The 17166-nt window shown below is 39.5% G+C and overlaps 1 protein-coding gene across 1 annotated transcript in view; it reads left to right on the top strand.

Moving 5' to 3' along the window:
• Art3 (arginine methyltransferase 3) overlaps positions 1-17166 on the top strand; it is a 61101-nt gene that overhangs the window by 29833 nt on the left and 14102 nt on the right. Inside the window, exons 5-7 of the mRNA XM_067144672.2 lie at positions 2661-2848; positions 5057-5280; positions 14351-14710. Coding sequence (XP_067000773.2) covers positions 2661-2848; positions 5057-5280; positions 14351-14710 — 772 coding nt within the window. The remainder of the gene's footprint in view (positions 1-2660; positions 2849-5056; positions 5281-14350; positions 14711-17166) is intronic.

Below are 17166 nucleotides of genomic sequence, written 5' to 3'. Positions count from 1 at the left end.
CATCATAAGTGATTTTTCAGGAAAAGCAAAAAACCTGTAATTTTTGTAATGTAAGTCTCACTTGTTTAAATGTATTACGACGCGTTCAAGTCCAATGTCATAGGGTCGTCTTACTGAAGAATTATAAATATAATTAGTAGAACGTCAATAAATTACATTTGTATTTTGGATAAGATGAGTTTTGGAGCACCCAAAAAAATTCAAAATATATTACCCCACACAACTTATTTTTAAACAAGAAAAATGAAAGGATTGAGAATATAATGTTGTAATAAAACCCACCAGTACACTCATGCACCTTTTTGCTATCAGTATAATGATATTCACAAATAAATTAAACACAGCAGTGTGATTTATCATATTTACATCCTATCCATAGTATTTGGAGAGAATTCTTCCTTTATTGGCTACACTGCACTCACAATAGAAGTAACTTGAACAGTAAAACATCACTTTGTTGTTAAACAAACTCTCAAATCTGTTCCCTCCTCTTGAGATCCATCACAAAGAACTTCTGTTTCTTCAACAAGATTGTTTTCGTCTACAAAAATTGAGGTGAACAGATTCTTATAAAAAGAAAGCAACTCATTCCTATCCCAAACCATTCCAAAATGCTTTTCAAGCAAACTTTTTACGTCCTTTACTTTGGCGGGATTCAAGTTTACTCCTGGCAATAATTCAGGTGGCATTAGCATATCTCGCAGGCGTTTTCCCTTTTTCATTACGGATTTTCCTAAACCGATGCCTGAGTTGTAATGAGGTTCTCCCCATAAGGGTGACATTTCCCAGTGAGTCTTTGCTAATAACAAATCGTTTCACCGAAGAAAATTCAAAGTGCCAAGATGCAGACATTTTCATCACATTTTCAGAAACCATTTTCCAATTGTTCACCGAGCAGTCTCTGCCAAACTTGAAGACTTCAGCATGTTTGCTGAAGATGTCTTCATATTCTGCTGGATTACAGATTATAGGGCATTTCCGTATCTCTCTCTCTCGACTTGAGCAAATACCCTGTCATAGGGCAGAAATGAGTGGCCTGTCATAGGAAAGACCAATTCAACACTTTCTATATTAGGCGGAGCTGTGTGTGTCAAGAAATATGAGCACATTGCAATCATTGTAGATTTGCGGTTCTGTCCTCCGCAGCCATCTGCATGAATTCATATAGTAGTGAAGTTTGACAAATCAGTCTGTGATAATCGAAGGTAAACTGCAGATGACGTGTCATTAGACCCCTTGTTGAATTCATGCTCCATCCATGTGTATGTAAAAACATTCTCCTTTGTCAACTTGGCATGTGAGGTACCCCTCACAATGGTAAAATTATAGGTGTACAATTGGCGACTGTAATAGGCAATTTGATCTGGAACTTCTGGATTCACAAGATTCTTTTGGCAGTCAAATGAAAATATTGCCATGCTGTCCCTTTCTTCTTGGAGCTTTTTGAAAAAAGCTGCAGCCCTTAGTTTGTGTACTCTAAGTTCCCAGATTAAATCATTCTTCAGTGATACGTTCGAACTTTCAAGTTTAATTTTCTCCTTGAACTCTATGCACTTTGAGCAAGCGTCAGTAATTGGTGTTCCGAATCCTATGTTGTAGCAACGCGTAAAAATTTCATGGAAGAACCACCGCTTCACCCTCACTTCTTCAGGTGATTTCTTGTTATACATTCTGTAAAGCTTAGCGATGCTTAAATTTCCGGGTAGATACTGTCTGACCGGTGAATTTCCGCGGCAATAGTGACTTTCACAACACTGCAAACTTTCAATGAAACGTTTCACGGAGTGCCTCTTTTCAGTGTACTCTGGTTTGATCCTAGCTTCTCCCCTCTTTTCTGTTGGAAGTTTCCCTGTCGTGAAGTGATTTCTGGCAGTTCTCTGAACCCGATCTTTGCTGACATGCAATACATTCAAGAATGTCTTTTGGCAGACCTGAATGTGAAACTGTTCTGTATTAGCAAGTTTTATGTACCTTCCACAACAAGAGCAATATTTTCGGTCATCTTAATACACTCTATTCACAGCACAAAACTGCATGAAAGACTAACACAGTTCAAGAACAACTCAAAGAGTGGAAAGACTGGCATAAAACGCGGGTAAATTGTAGCGTGAGTCACGTGCTGAAATTATCCATTCCTATTGGTTGATTGTATATGGCGAGTTTTGGAACGACAGGCGCCGTGGATAAGGCGAGTTATGGAACAATAGCCTAAGTTTGGTGACAGATTTTTATGGGAAAAGGCGAGTTTTGGTGCTTAATTTTGTGTTAGAACTATCACAAACATCACCAAGAAGGCAATGCTACCTCTAACTCATTTTTTTTTAAAAAAATGGTTAAGACTAGTTTTGGAACGGACCGCCTCATATATGCGTGCATACGTGGGTGATTTTTAGGCCCTAACATTGAGCTCTAATAATAAATCATATCTTTTGTGAACCTTAGCTTTAAATATGGCTTTGTTTATTTACCTTTCTCATTTGTTTATGTAAAGGGACAACACTGTATGTTATTGTCAGATTTTTTGGGGGTTTGTTTGCTTTTCATGTGCAGCCATAATTTTCACATGTCGATACTGTCACAGTTATTTGTTATATACCTTTTCCAACGTGATTATAACTTAGCTCAGTTCCTATTTATCATTTGAATGTTTCTTTGTACAGGATAAAGTGCGCACTTCAAGTTATCACGAGGCTTTAGTAAAGAACGCTGCGAGTTTGAGTGGTCGGACCGTCCTCGATCTAGGTTGTGGAACCGGCATACTCTCGCTCTTTGCTGCCTCAGTTGGTGCCGGTCATGTCATCGGTATCGACAAGTCAAATATCATCTACAGTGCAATGGAAATTGTCAGGTATAGTCGATATTCTACTGTATTGTAGTGTTTACAGTGCACTTTAATGGGCTAGCACAAGTTTGTAACCTTTTTGGTTCTTTGGAAGTGCTGGTGGTTCTAAAGAGAAATGCAACTAGGCAACTATCCTCTCCTAATCTCTTCAGCTTGCATTCAGGAGATCATGCTTGAATTCCACTGTAGGCAGCCCTGAGGATAATTTTCCATGGTTTCCAATTTTCATACCTGGCATGACTGCATGAGCTGAATACCGGACCTGTGAAGATTACAAGATTATTTTGTGCATCTACAGAATGGTGTGTTAATGAAGCTATGTAATATAGAGAGAAACTTTCAAAGGTGGTTAAATGAAGAAGTTCTATCATGTTCAAGATCATGCTTCCACATCTCTGCACAGTATTTAAAATACAATTTACCGTTGGTCTTTTATAGCTATTGTTGAGAGTTAAGGAGAATTTCCTGTTGTATATGTTTATCAGGAACTCAAGGGAGACTTCATTAATTAGTCGGAACATAGAAAGAATGATGAACTCTTCTCAGAAGAACTCTTAAGGTTTCACCTTACTTTTTCCTGCCTGCTGGCTCTTTGGAAGTGTGTGCGCGCGCGTTTTGTATTCAGGAATCATTCAAGGCAAATATTTTCGCACTGCAAGTTATGTGGTTAAGCTTATTTTTAATATGTATAACTTGCTTTCTCAACGATGCATGTGTTTCTACATTCGTCCCTGTTTTTATCTCCTCGTAAGATGTGTATTATTTAATGCAACACCTTGTATTAAAAAACTGGGTTATATGAAGGAGTTATATCATTTTCAAAATCATGCTTTCACGTCTCTGCACAATATTTAAAATAAAAATTTTACCGTTGGTCTTTAGAGCTATTGTTGAGAGTGAAGTAGAATTTCCTGTTGTGTATGTTTATCAGGAACTCAAGGGAGACTTCATTAGTTAGTCGGAACATAGAAAAAATGAGGAACTCTTCTCAGAAGAACTCTTAAGGTTTCACTTTACTTTGTCCTGCCTGCTGGCTCTTCAGAAATGTGTGCGCGTGTGTTTTTATATTCAGGAATCATTCAAGAAGAACACTTTCGCACTGCAAGATATGTGGTTAAGGTTATTTTTAATATGTATAACTTTTGTTTTCTCAACGATTCATTTGTTTCTATATTCGTCCCTGTTTTTATCTCCTTGTAAGATGTGTATTGTTTAATGTAACGCCTTGTGTAATATAAATGCCTACATCTTGCCTATTTCCCACATTTTGGCTGATGATGACGCAAACACAGCGTCGAAACTAGTTCCAAGTGCAAATACATGTTATAAATAAATATAACATTTTTGTATTGAAAAGGTGGACCGTTTTAAGTTTTTCCTATCATCCTTTCTCAGTTCAATACGGACAAAAATGAAATTCCTAGGTTTAAATGGCAAGTGCTGTCGCTGTACCTTAAGTAAGGACACGGCCGTTTCCTTCCAAATCCTATCCCTTTCCTATCCTTGCATTGGCAGAACCCTTCATTATAGTGTTAGTATGTCATTATACCACTACGAAAAAAATCCTCTGTGGTGGCATACGTGATAAATTTACAAGCGGCGAGTGCTTGCCCATAATTGACCCCCCAAGAAAATCTTGTTTAGCTGCGATCACACAGTATTTTCTCCGGTATTGTAATCTATGTGGAAATGTTTCCCAGAGTTCTTAACACATGGCAGGAGGGTTTCCAGCATCATTCATGAAGTGTGTGGCCTAAAATATGCCTGATCTCCTCCCCTTACATACAATCTCTGACTAGCTGATGACAAAAGAAGGGACTACATCAAAGATGAATCTATAAGTGATATTAACAATATTACTGAAGATAGTACGGGTGATTTCTGATCATTTGTATGGATGGTTTGATGGGCAAAATAGCTAAATATATTCTTTGAAATGCCCACACACACAAAAAAAACACTAAAAATTTTGAAATTGTTCCTCTTGGTCCAATAAAAAGTCCCAAAACCCTTCTACTATAAATGTATTCTTCAGTTGCTTCCACCATCAGCAATACATGCTACCTTTAGTTACTAATCTTGTTCTGTAATAACAAATTTGTAGAAATCAGAATTTTTATCCATCTTATGATGTGCTTGAAATTATAATAGAGAAAGTAGTCAAGTCTCCTGAGGCTTATTATCATGTTTCAAAGGTTTTGGTTTTGTTTTCAGGGAGAACAATTATCACAATAAGATTACCCTGAAGAGAGGAATGATAGAAGACACAGAATTAGAAAGCAAAGTGGATGTAATTGTATCAGAGTGGATGGGGTACTTTCTTTTATTTGAAGGTATGCTGGACAGTGTGATCTATGCCCGAGATAAGCATTTAGTCAAGGATGGAAAGTTGCTGCCCAACCGATGTTCCATAAGCCTTGTGGGTCTAGCAGACAAAGGTAAGGTGTAATTAATTTACTTTTTGCCGTGAGAATTTCATGTACTCACATATTTTATTATGCTTTCCCATCTACCAGGTGTATGCATAAGTTTTTGTGGTAAAGAAAACACGTAATTTTCAAGGGATATTAGTTTTTTGTTTAATCAAAATATTGGCCATCAGCTTCTACACACTTTGCCCATCTCTCAGGTAAGTTATGAATGCCATGAAAACTGCTTGTCTTTTGCGGCAAACATTCGTCGAGCCATTTTCCAACTTCGTCAAAATTGCTGAAGTGCTGCTCTGCGACTGCGTGCCCCGTTGGTACAAAGAGGTGATAGTCAGATGGCGCCAGGTCGGGGCGGTACGGCGGGTGCGGAAGGATGTCCCATCCAAGCAATTTCAAGTTGTTTTTCACTGGTTTTGCTGTGTGAGACGGCTCATTGTCATGTAACAAAATTACTTTGCCACGTCTTCTGGCCCATTCCGGTCGTTTTTCGTTCAATGTGTGATTTAAATTAATCATTTGTTGGCAATAGCATTGTGCATGAACGGTTTCGCCGGGCTTCAAGAGTTCATAATACACAACACCGAGCTTGTTCGCCATATGTTTCTACCAGCAAACGATGACTTTCCACGGCCTTTTTCTTTTGATTAAATAAGAAAAGCAATGCACGCCACAAATGTTCTTTTTTCAGGCACAAACATCGACATAATCACCGAACGATACAACACAGGTGCTAGTGTTTGGCGGAATCAAATTGTGCGTGTTGGTAGGTTAATGTCAGACGAACAAACTGACGTATGTGTCAAATTAATACGCTGCACACTGTTTGCTGGTGCCGTCTCTTAGTGAAACCGGAAAAGACTTATGCATTCACCTGGTATATTTTGTGTAGACATTTTACAACCTCTTGCCAGTTGAACGTGATATAGAGGAATACAATCCACCTCCACCCCCGTGGGTGGGAGCGGTAGATCCTCCGTCTATCGTGTGAGGTGACTTAAGGGCCTTGGCTGAGCCTGGCATTGTTTCCGCTTACTTTTGCCATCTGCTCACTTTAATAATCTTTCATGTCTGACCTTCCTCGGTCAGCTCTTGTTCCCTTCCAACCCCAATAACATTAGGTGGTGGTGGTGATTATTGTTTTAAGAGGAAGTACAACTAGGCAACCATCCTCAATTAACACTATTCAGAGAAAAAATGGAAGGGATCTGACACTTCAAAAATTCAAGGTATTGGCCAAACAAATGCAAGGGCCATGAAGGGCTTGGATATGAAAGACTCCCTAGGCTTCGAATGCTCTAATACTGTCGGGGTCAGAAAAGAACAAGATTTGGCCAAGGAAGGTCGGATAGGATAGATGAAAGTGAGGAGCCTGACACAAGTAAGTGGAAGCAATGCCAGGACTCAGCTAAAGGCCCCATGGTCGCCAACCCACGCTCCGAAGTTAAGAGCCCCTGGGACCCCGTTATTCGCCTCTTACAACAGGCCGGGGATACCGTGGGTGTTATTCTACTCCCCTGCCCACAGGAAGAAATGGCATTAGGTTTGCAATTTCTTTCATTTTGACACCTTTCCCTTTCTTTGAAGTGTCAGACTACTTCAATTTCCTCTGTGATTAGTGTTAATAGAGTATGGTTGCCCAGTTGTACTTCCTCTTAAAACAATAATTGCCACCACCACTATACAAGGTTGTGACAGAATGGGCCTGCTTTCTCCCCACCACCGCCTGCACACTTTTTGATACTACAATGGTTATGGTTACCTGACAGTTTAATAGTTCAGAATATCAGTATGAACATCATTTTCATAGCACAGCTGAATTCTCCACCATGTCCTGGCTGATACTTCGCAGAGATAATCTGGGGTCACGTCCGTGAAGGCATCTTCCACACTTGTTCACAACTCTTGAGTTGTACGGTATAGCTTCTTTCAGATTCTCTCCTTGATAAATCTCCAAAGAGCACTCGCTATCAGAGGTGGTGGTGACTATTGTTAAGTGGAAGTACAACTGGGCAACCAAGTCCAAGTCTCAGCTGCATAAGCCATGATGGGTACATAGTACATTTTGTACATTATCATATATGTTTATTTTACCTTATAGCCTCAGATGGAAGTTTAAAAATGGAAATGGAATTGACAAGTCTCTGACTACAGTTGCACAGTATGATGGTAATCCTGATGTTCGTGCAAGTGTTAGATCAGAGAACAAAACCCGGTTTGGAACAATAAATATTTTAACAAAGATTGGGAAGGAAAGACCTGCACCTGACGAGCCGAACATGTCTTCGGACACTCCCGGCACTAAAAGCCATACGCCATTTCATTTCATTAATTAACAAGATAAAAATGTTGTATCCTGAGAGTAAAAGCTGTGTACAAGTGGGGAGTGGTGACTCTGAAACATTTTATGCAAACGTCCAGTCTCCTTTGTACTTCCTTTTCTCCCTTTCCCCAAATCACCACATCATCTGTAAATACCAAAGCTTCACTTCATCACTACTGATACTCTGTTTCACACGTTTTATGATTTCATCCATCAATATAACAAACAATAATAGCGACAGTGCACTTCCTTGCTTGAGACCTTTTTTTGCAAAATCATCATCATCATCAATGTTTGGAATGGTAATTAGTAAAAAGAAAACTGTAGTCATGCACTGTGGAAAAGAGAAAAAGAAAAGCCAAGTGAACATAACAGAGAACTGTTAGAGAATGTAGAACACTTTACATATGTGGGTAGTATTATTAATGGAAGTAATGAAATCAACCCTGAAATTAGTAACAGACTACGTAAAGGTGCAACATTTCATCAAGTCAGAGAGCTTTTATGGGATTACAAAGTTCCCAAGAAAATGAAATTAACCTTATATAAGCAGTATTTCATCTTAATGAAGTCCTGTTTCATCTCCACTCCAGTTCCAGATTTAAGTTCATAAGTATTTAAATAGAAATGTGTATACTTTTCTAAATGTTTGAGTGTGATTTGATAGAAAAAATATCATTCTATTTTAATTAAACTGGGCGAGTTGGTCGTGCACGTAGAGGCGCACGGCTGTGAGCTTGCATCCGGGAGATAGTGAGTTCGAATCCCACTGTCGGCAGCCTTGAAGATGGTTTTCCGTGGTTTCCCATTTTCTTACCAGGCAAATGCTGGGGCTGTACCTTAATTAAGGCCATGGCCACTTCCTTCTAACTCCTAGGCCTTTCCAATACTATCGTTGCCATAAGACCTAACGGTGTCAGTGCGACGTAAAGCCCCTAGCAAAAAAAAAGAAAATAATAAATAATTAAGTTGTTTCTTTCTCAAGTATAATTCTGTTGCCTTATGTTTCATTTTCAAAGTAGTTTATACAGCTGAACCTCTCTTCTGTGGACACCGTCAGTTCCGTGGAAAAATGTCCGTTAAAACAAGGTTGTAAAAAGTAATCGAACATTTTGAACGGCAAAGAACACCCACCTTAAATATAAGCATATGTCTTTATTTTGATTATTCTAAATAGTTTCGAACTAAATATTTGCCTGGGAGATATTAGAAGTGATTTTTACAGCCTTTACATTCATTACAGCTTCGGCAAGTAATCATTCAGCTAGGTGTGAAATTTACTAAATTTTTTCTTTACTGCAGTAGGGAATAACGACCCAGCGTGACACATCCACTTTTTATTCAATAAACTCCACTTTCAGGTTATTTGTGATTTCTCATGCTTTTTCGTGTAACATTGGCCCACTCACTCTCTGTTTCTTCGCTCGAAAACATTTGAACCACTCATATACTGCAATTTTCACTTCTGCAAAAATTGACCCCAGTTTCTTTTCATTCTTCGATTCCTATTTTCCTCCCACTCACTTAAAATGTAATTTTTATTCTTCACAATTGTGTTGTCCCGCAGTTTAATTTTTAAGGAAGTTTTCTCACTCAAAGTCCTTTTGATTTCATCTTTTCTTGTATCGATATCTAAAAATGCTTGTCCCTCCTACTCATGTTTACTGGGCAATTGAAATGCTATGGTATTTCTGTCTCAACAATCAGCATATGGAAATCTTTTCCTTGTCTAGTTTAACTGAACTACCTGACCTCGACCCTATCAGCAACAATCTTGAGTTATGAATGAATTGATGCAACATATGGTGGAAAATTTCTTGGTAACTTGTGAGTAAACATAAACAGTCACATTCCTGGCCAACTAGAATTCTCAGAATGTACACTAATTAGAACACAAGACAACCCAAACAAAAGGTGTGGACAGATCCCTGTACAGAACAGTTAACTTCACGGCTACTTCAGGATTCCTACACTATGTACGTTTCATCTCTCTTTACCTTGGGGCTCGAAATAGTGCAAGTATTCAAAAGGAATTCCCGAATGTCTGCAGAATGACATTAGGAGAAAGAACAACATAGCCTTGTGTAAAGGAAGTGTCCGCTTAAGACAAGTGGACGAGACTAATGGCGATGTCCGCTGTGTGGAATTCGAGGTGTCCGCTTAAATGAGGCTTATGTAACGCATGTCTTATGCAAAATAAAATTGGTTCCTTGGAAAAATGTCCATATAGGGAGGTGTCCATTAGGGCATGTTTGACTGTACATTTATTATAAGTATTATATTGCTTGAGGTCCTAACTCAACTTAAAAGACATCATATTATGACGAGATCATCACAACCATAATTTCTGTTATTGTATGTATTTTAATGTTAAAATATTTATTCCTGCAACATTGTCATTGTCTTTCAGTCATCACAATAACTGCTTAATTTTTATTTGGCTGAAGATGGCCACTAAGTGGTTGAAACTAGTCCCAAGACTGATGTAATATTATTTACTTGACATACTGTCAATTTATTTCTTATAATTGCACTTCAGTACAGAACAGAAATGAAATTTATAGCTTATACAGTTGAACCTGCTTTATACGTAACTCTGTTCTACATAATTCGTATTTGTACGTAATTTCCTTCAGGTCCCGGCAAAATATAATTTAAAAGCGTGTTAATTAAACCTTATTTATATACATAATCTGTTTATATGTAATTCGCTGTTATACGTATTAAGTGTCAGTGAAATAAAACTGAGTTTTGCGTCATTGTAATGAGAATGTGCTTTTTAAAAAGAAACTACTTTATTTACGAAGTTTCCTCTTTGTCGGTGAAGGCGGAAGTAGAGCGATCAGGTTTCGGTGCTGAAACAGAACACAGAGTTTCGCCGAGTGACATTGTTGACCCTTATTTACTAACGACTTAACTAAGGCGAGTCCCCTTCGCTCCTCCTCTACATTACAAGCAAAGCGAGCGGTTTCGGTGTGGAAACAAAAGAAAATGCAGTTAATTTGTTTGAATATGAGAATGTCTTTCGTTGGAACAACGGAGAAGTAAAATGTCCATGGTGCCGGTATCTGGTGTTTACTGTTGAAAAGTAGTTTTGGCATTCAGTTGCTTTTGATTAGCCACAGAGAAATGAAAAAGGAAACGTTATACGAGAAGTGGACGCTAATCCACACAAAACAAAAACTGAAATCGCTTCAGACTTAGGGATTGCTTATACCACGCTATGTACAGTCATCAGTAAAAGAAACGCTATTTTGGATGAGTTCTTAAAACTGGGTTCAAAATCAGCAAAGCACAGCCGTCAACAAGAAGGATGGTACGTGGATTTGGAGAAAGTACTTTTCACATTGTTCCAGCAAAAGCGGGCCGCAGCTCCCAATTAGTGGAGATATGCTGAAGGCAAAGGAGATAGATTTAGCTAAAATGATGAGTATCACTGCTGCTTTGAAAGCTTCATCAGGATGGTTGCAAGGATTTAAAGAAGAGATGGAAAGAAGAGGTTCTGCCGGATATCGTAAGCGATTATCAGCCTCCAAACATCTACAACTGTGATGAGACCGGCCTATTCTACAATCTCCTTCCTAATAAAACATTAGCTGAAAAAGGTGGAATGGAATTTTTCTCTCCTAACTGTACCAGTGTTCTACAACCGCTTGATTTGGGCATCATTGCAAATTTCAAAGTGCATTATAAAAAAATGCTCGTTCAACATTTAATAACTCTGAGTGATGCAGGAAATGAACCTCTCTCCATTAATTTGCTACAAGCCATGGACTTTATTTCGGCTGCCTGGAAGCAGGTGTCATCCTCCACAATCAGCAACTGTTTCCGCAAAGCTGGTGTCTTACTAGAAGAGGCTGCCTCTAGTGATGATTATGGGGACGAAGTTTTGCCTGGCAATGAGCTAACGCTACCGGAGGGTGTAGAATTCGATACTTTTGTGCATTTCTATGACAATCTGGCTGTATGTGGAGAACTACCGGATGAAGAGATTAATGCTGATGTATGCCAACAACGCGGATGGACCAGCGGTTACGTGCCGGATGCGACCTGGCCATTATCGTGCCAATAGCGACCAAGCGGATAAGCACCGTGCCGCATGCGACCCATCAATCACTTACAATTGATCTGCATTAAGGGCTGTCACCAAGTGGCAGATTGCTTATAAGTAGCTAACTTGGTCTTTTCTAAAATAAAGGTCTGACACCGTTGTTAGCAGGTTCGAGTGCTATTGGTCGAAAGAAAAATATAATAATGTTGCTGGCTTTACGCCCCAGTAAGTACTTTTATGGTTTAAGGAGACGCCGAGGTGCCGGAATTTAGTCCCGCAGGACTTGTTTTACGTGCCAGTAAATCCACCGACACAAAGTTGACGTATTTGAGCACGTTAAAATACCGCCGGACTGAGCCAGGATCGAACCTGCCAAGTTGGAGTCGGAAGACCTGCATTTCAACCGTCTGAGCCACTTAGCCTGGATGAAAAAAAAAAATCACCATCAGAATGTTGGCCGGCAGGGTAGGAAAGTTGGTGGTAGACAGTTTCTAATCACTAGATTGCATGCCAAAAGCCGGAATTCAAATCCAAACCTTTTCGCAGTGTTCAAATGGAGTGAGAGGATATGATGCTGTTGAGGGTGATTCGGCCATCAGATGGAGACGTAAAGCATTGAGCAGACCCCGTGGTATTATTCGAGAGGAGTAGGCTACGTGCCGAAACCTGGTTTCATCTCTCCTTACTTCATTATCATAATCCCACATCCAGACGCGCAGGCCGCCCAAGGGTGTCAGGTAGAATGACCTGCACCAGGCAAGCCGAACACGTCCTCGGACACTCCTGGTATTAATAGGACACGATAAATAAGTAGGCCTAAGTCGTAAATAATTTCAGAGAATTAGGATCTTTTTTATTGCTAGTGGCATTACGTCACACCGACACAGACAGGTCTTAAGGTGACGATGGGATAGGAAAGGGCTAGGAATGGGAAGGAAGTGGCCCTGGTCTTAATTAAAGTACAGCCCCAGCATTTGCCTGGTGTGAAAATGGGAAACCACAGAAAACCATCTTCAGGGCTGCCGACAGTGGGATTCGAACCCACTATCTCCCGGATGCAAGCCTCTAACCGCATGGCCAACTCGCCCGGTAAGAACGTGAACGCATCACCATGTTTCGTATTGTAAAACGAGTTTCGCCCAGAAGTGTTATGTAAAGTAGGGGCAGTAGCTGCTTATAGGACTTATTGAAATGACATTGCACTTCGTTTAGCTTACCTTATCTTGGGTGATGACACAACTTATCAAATGACAATTTGCTTGTCAACGCCGGTCGCATCCGGCACGGTTACAGATTATGCGGTCGCTAGTGGCACGGGTCGCATGCGGCACGGTCGCATCTGGCACGCCACCGGACCGGCTACAAGCGATAGTGACAATGGAGATGGAGATAACGACTTGAATCTTGACACCTGAACTGAGTGAAGTGTTAAGTGCAATTGAAGTGCGTAGGCGTTACATCAGTGCGAAAAGTTGTAGTGAAAATGCTCTGAATTCATTACAAAGTTTGCTAAAGGAGGTTTATACTCTTAATGCAAGAAAGTGAAACAAGCCGAACCATCTAATTTCTTTAAGGCTGGGCCAAGTTCAAAATAATATTTTCTTTCTTAACGTATTTATTATTTGCAAGGATTTACACATGTAGGTCTATTCCATTGGTTTTTCAGTAAATTTGTGATGTATGCGTAAGTCTGACTTCTAAGTAATTCTGAGTTACAAGTAGTTTTTTCTTTTCCCCTTGATATACGCACAAGTCAGGTTCAACTGTAATTGTACATTTATTACTCAAAATTAGTTTTGGCAAGCTGAAGAACCTAACAGTTATATATTTTTTTAAAGGTATAACATTGCATACCTGCCAAGAACTCCTGTTTTTCCGTAAAATGTACGGATTTTGAATGTGTTTTACGGTTGTGCGGATGAACAACGTTATTGTATGGATTTTGAATATCCGCGCTTGGTTTCGCTTTCTGCGGTCAAATTGGATTTGTTTGACTTTCGATAATAGCTGGTAATAAGAGATGCAGTGTTTGAAATTCGACCAGTAAATGTATCGTTAATCACATTATCGATTATCACTGTCCTTTTGTCACCTGTTCAAGCTCAACTGCTACTTCATTGACTGAGATGTTCCCAAACAAGTAGCAGGCTGTGATTTTGAAGAATAGAAATCCGTGAAAAGTAGCAGGTTGTGAATTTAAATACAACTACTTTAGTAACTGCGTCATGCTTCGTAGCAGCTGTGAAAGGCTTTGTTTGTGTGTGGGTGTGAGTAACATTGGTGGTAGTTCTGAAACTTGTGGAATTGTGTGATGAATTTATTGGGATTCAGTATTTTTAGTGGTGTTCGTAATAAATTCAAGTAAGAAACGATATTATCAGTCTTGTAGGGAGGTATATTCTGCTTAATTTCCTTGTTTTATACCATCATGGAAAGTGTTCCCAGTGTTCAGTGGAAACAGATGAGCACTCATCAAGATGTAACTTAGTGTATTTAATTTCAGAGGTGATCATAACATATATTTGACTTGTATTAGTATTTTTTATAATCTACCCCCTTGTCGTCCTTTTTCATTATGTCTCAAGACTTTGCGATGCATGTGCGTGTTGTTCATAATTTTCTGCTGTAGGATCTTCCGGATTTCTCTTTTTGAAAGTTGGCACGTATGACAGTGTATAATGAAGATGTATCTTTGGTTTTCTTTGCAGAGAGGTATCAGGAGCTGATTGGATTCTGGTCGAACGTGTATGGGTTTAACATGAACTGCATGCGGCAGAAGGTAGTGTACGAACCTACTGTGGAGGTAGTGCCGTCAGATAAAGTGATAACTAGCACATCCACTCTTCTTGAACTGGACTTATACACCTGCACCACAGAAAGCCTAGACTTCTCGTCAGAATTCACGCTCCACATCAATGAAGACGATACTCTGACTGCTCTTGTTGGCTACTTCGATGTTCATTTTGATCTCCCACATGCTGTCAGCTTTTCTACTGGTCCTCAGGCGACTCCTACACATTGGAAGCAGACTGTCTTCTTCCTTCCACAACCTGTTCCTGTTAAAAAGGGTAAGTAAACTCTGTTCACAGGATCTGTAAAGTAAGGTCACACACGATGCCGTTCAGGAGAGGACGGAACCTGGCTGCGCATGCTTCTTTTGCTCTCTCCCAACCAGTCAGCATCAGCATGGTGCTCCTTCTCCCACTGCACAGAAGGCTTGATTTCTGACTGCTACCTCACAGATTCTACGAACAGAGATTAGTACAGTCAAAACTGATTAGGACGTTTGTGTGGGCACCGAAAAAGAAAAAAGTCATAAGAAGGGAACATGCTAACAAATGAAAAATAATTTTGCTGTTAAATTCAATGTTAGGTGTGAACATAAAAATAATTATGATGAAAATAAAGAAACAAGAGTTTACAATTATAATTAGTGATATAAATAAAGAACACATTTTAAGAACACCAACATAGTAAAACATCAAGGAGAAATGTTCTTAGAGACGTGAACCATACACGTTGCTTACTATTATATTTTAAGTTGTCATAGGAATGTCCAACATTTGGGCAATTTGAACACATTTCATGTGTGGATTAGCATCCACTTTCTCAATAAACATTAATTTTTCGTCATTTGTAAACTGTCTAGCATTCTTCTTCTCCATAGCAGAATGTCCTGCAAACCACTATGCGTAAGTACAGTTGGTCTAATTTATGTACCTTGTTCCACAATTCACTTAAAAACGTAAAATTCAGCACCAACACGTCAGATGAGCTACTGTTGCACGATCCAAACAACCATACCAAAGACTGGCTTGGGATTGTTGCTCTCTGCAGTTGTAGGCCGACAGACACGCAACTGCACTCCGAAACCATGAAATTAAGCTCTCCTTCTTCCCTGCCAAATCCTTATCCAGGCCAGTTATTGCTGCCCCTTTGTGCGTGCAACGTGGCCAAGGATGCTAATTTAAATACCTTATGGTGGGAGTTACAAACGTACTAAAGAGTGACGTCTTAATCTGTTTCGACTGTATATAACGGCACTCAAATGGTGAGCTATAGGACTGTATTTGTCCAAAAATGAGCTGCATCGGTAAAAATATATCCCATGCCATGCAAGCTTTATAACATTATAAAGAAGTAGAAATAATGCAAATTTTACCTGTAATTCATTTCAGAGGAGAGGTGTGTTCATTGCAATGTCCAGAAACCCACCAGCTTCTATTTTATAAACTAATGAAGAGTAGCACACGCCATTTTCTATTCGCATTGCTGTTGGCGAACGTCAAATGCATTGGCACATCATTTCCAGGAACAGTGAGAATTACATTCTGTTACCAAGCCCTGCAGAATAAAAGCACAAGTGAATGGAATGTGTAAAGCAAACAATCAACAATGAAATGTTATTGGTGGGGACGTGAAATATTGAATGTACTGCACTCTCGAGGCGCTCCCTACCCAGAGCACGTAACCAATCCACAGGAATGGCTTTGTAAATTCAGCTTTTCACCTATAGTCCCTTAGGGGTCACACTCCCTTTGAGAGGCACGGCAAGTTCCGAAGTAGACAGTTTGGCAGCCTTGTGCACTGCCCATTATCACATTGTCTGTGAGAAGGAAACAAACGACAGTCATTCTGCACACAGATGTGTGCGATAAAGTGTTGACCCATGGTACTAACGTTGTGTGGCACGGGATATGGTTTTAATGCTGAATCATTAAAATTTGTTGGAGGAAAGGGAAGCAAAGAGACGATGGAAGAGACAAACTGATGGGAGATGAACTGTCTTATTTTACTCCACAGACTTATCATTCAATACGTTCCTCTTTTTTGTTACACAATATCATCATAAAATAGGTACAGCAGCACGAAAACCAGCAATCAATATAGTGTAATCTCATTAGTGCGATCCACATTAATACATTTTCTCGCTTAACATGTCATCAGTTCAGAGTCCATCTATTAAATCTATATAAAAATACCTCACTTATCGCTTCACAAATTTTTGTTATTGCTGCTTTGTACAATCATATTTTTTGTAGCTCTGGAAATATTCTTCGTCACCTCTTGTGAAAGGAATGTAATTTCCAACACAGATAAGAGTCCTTTGTCACAGGAGACAGGTCAGGGAAAGTTGCAGGATAACGGGAAAAGGGCTTGAATTCCTGAGCTAATTAGGGTAAGTTGTACCTTCTGGGAGCAAGCTCTTATTCTCAGGAAAGTTCAGTTTTGCTCGCCAGTTAGCTGTGAGATTGCTGAGTAACTCAGTGAGCCTGTTTGTGCTTGTATTTCACGTTCCAGTCAGAAGTTTGAAATTTATTCCTTGTTGAGTGATACAGTGAAAGGTTGCCAATATTTGTTGCATATCTATTAACTTGACCGTGATGGCCACAAATGGTCCATATTGACTTTATTATTACAGTTAATTGTGTGCAGGTTCCACCTTGTCAATATAATTCAGAATGTATTATATATCTTAACTATCATTTACTTCTATATGCACGCACGCGCGCGCGCGCACACA

The sequence above is a fragment of the Anabrus simplex genome, chromosome 3 (genome assembly GCF_040414725.1).
Source record: "Anabrus simplex isolate iqAnaSimp1 chromosome 3, ASM4041472v1, whole genome shotgun sequence".
Lineage (NCBI taxonomy): Eukaryota > Metazoa > Arthropoda > Insecta > Orthoptera > Tettigoniidae > Anabrus > Anabrus simplex.
The sequence above is the reverse complement of the archived record's forward strand: the minus strand, read 5'-3'. Positions and strand labels throughout refer to the sequence as shown.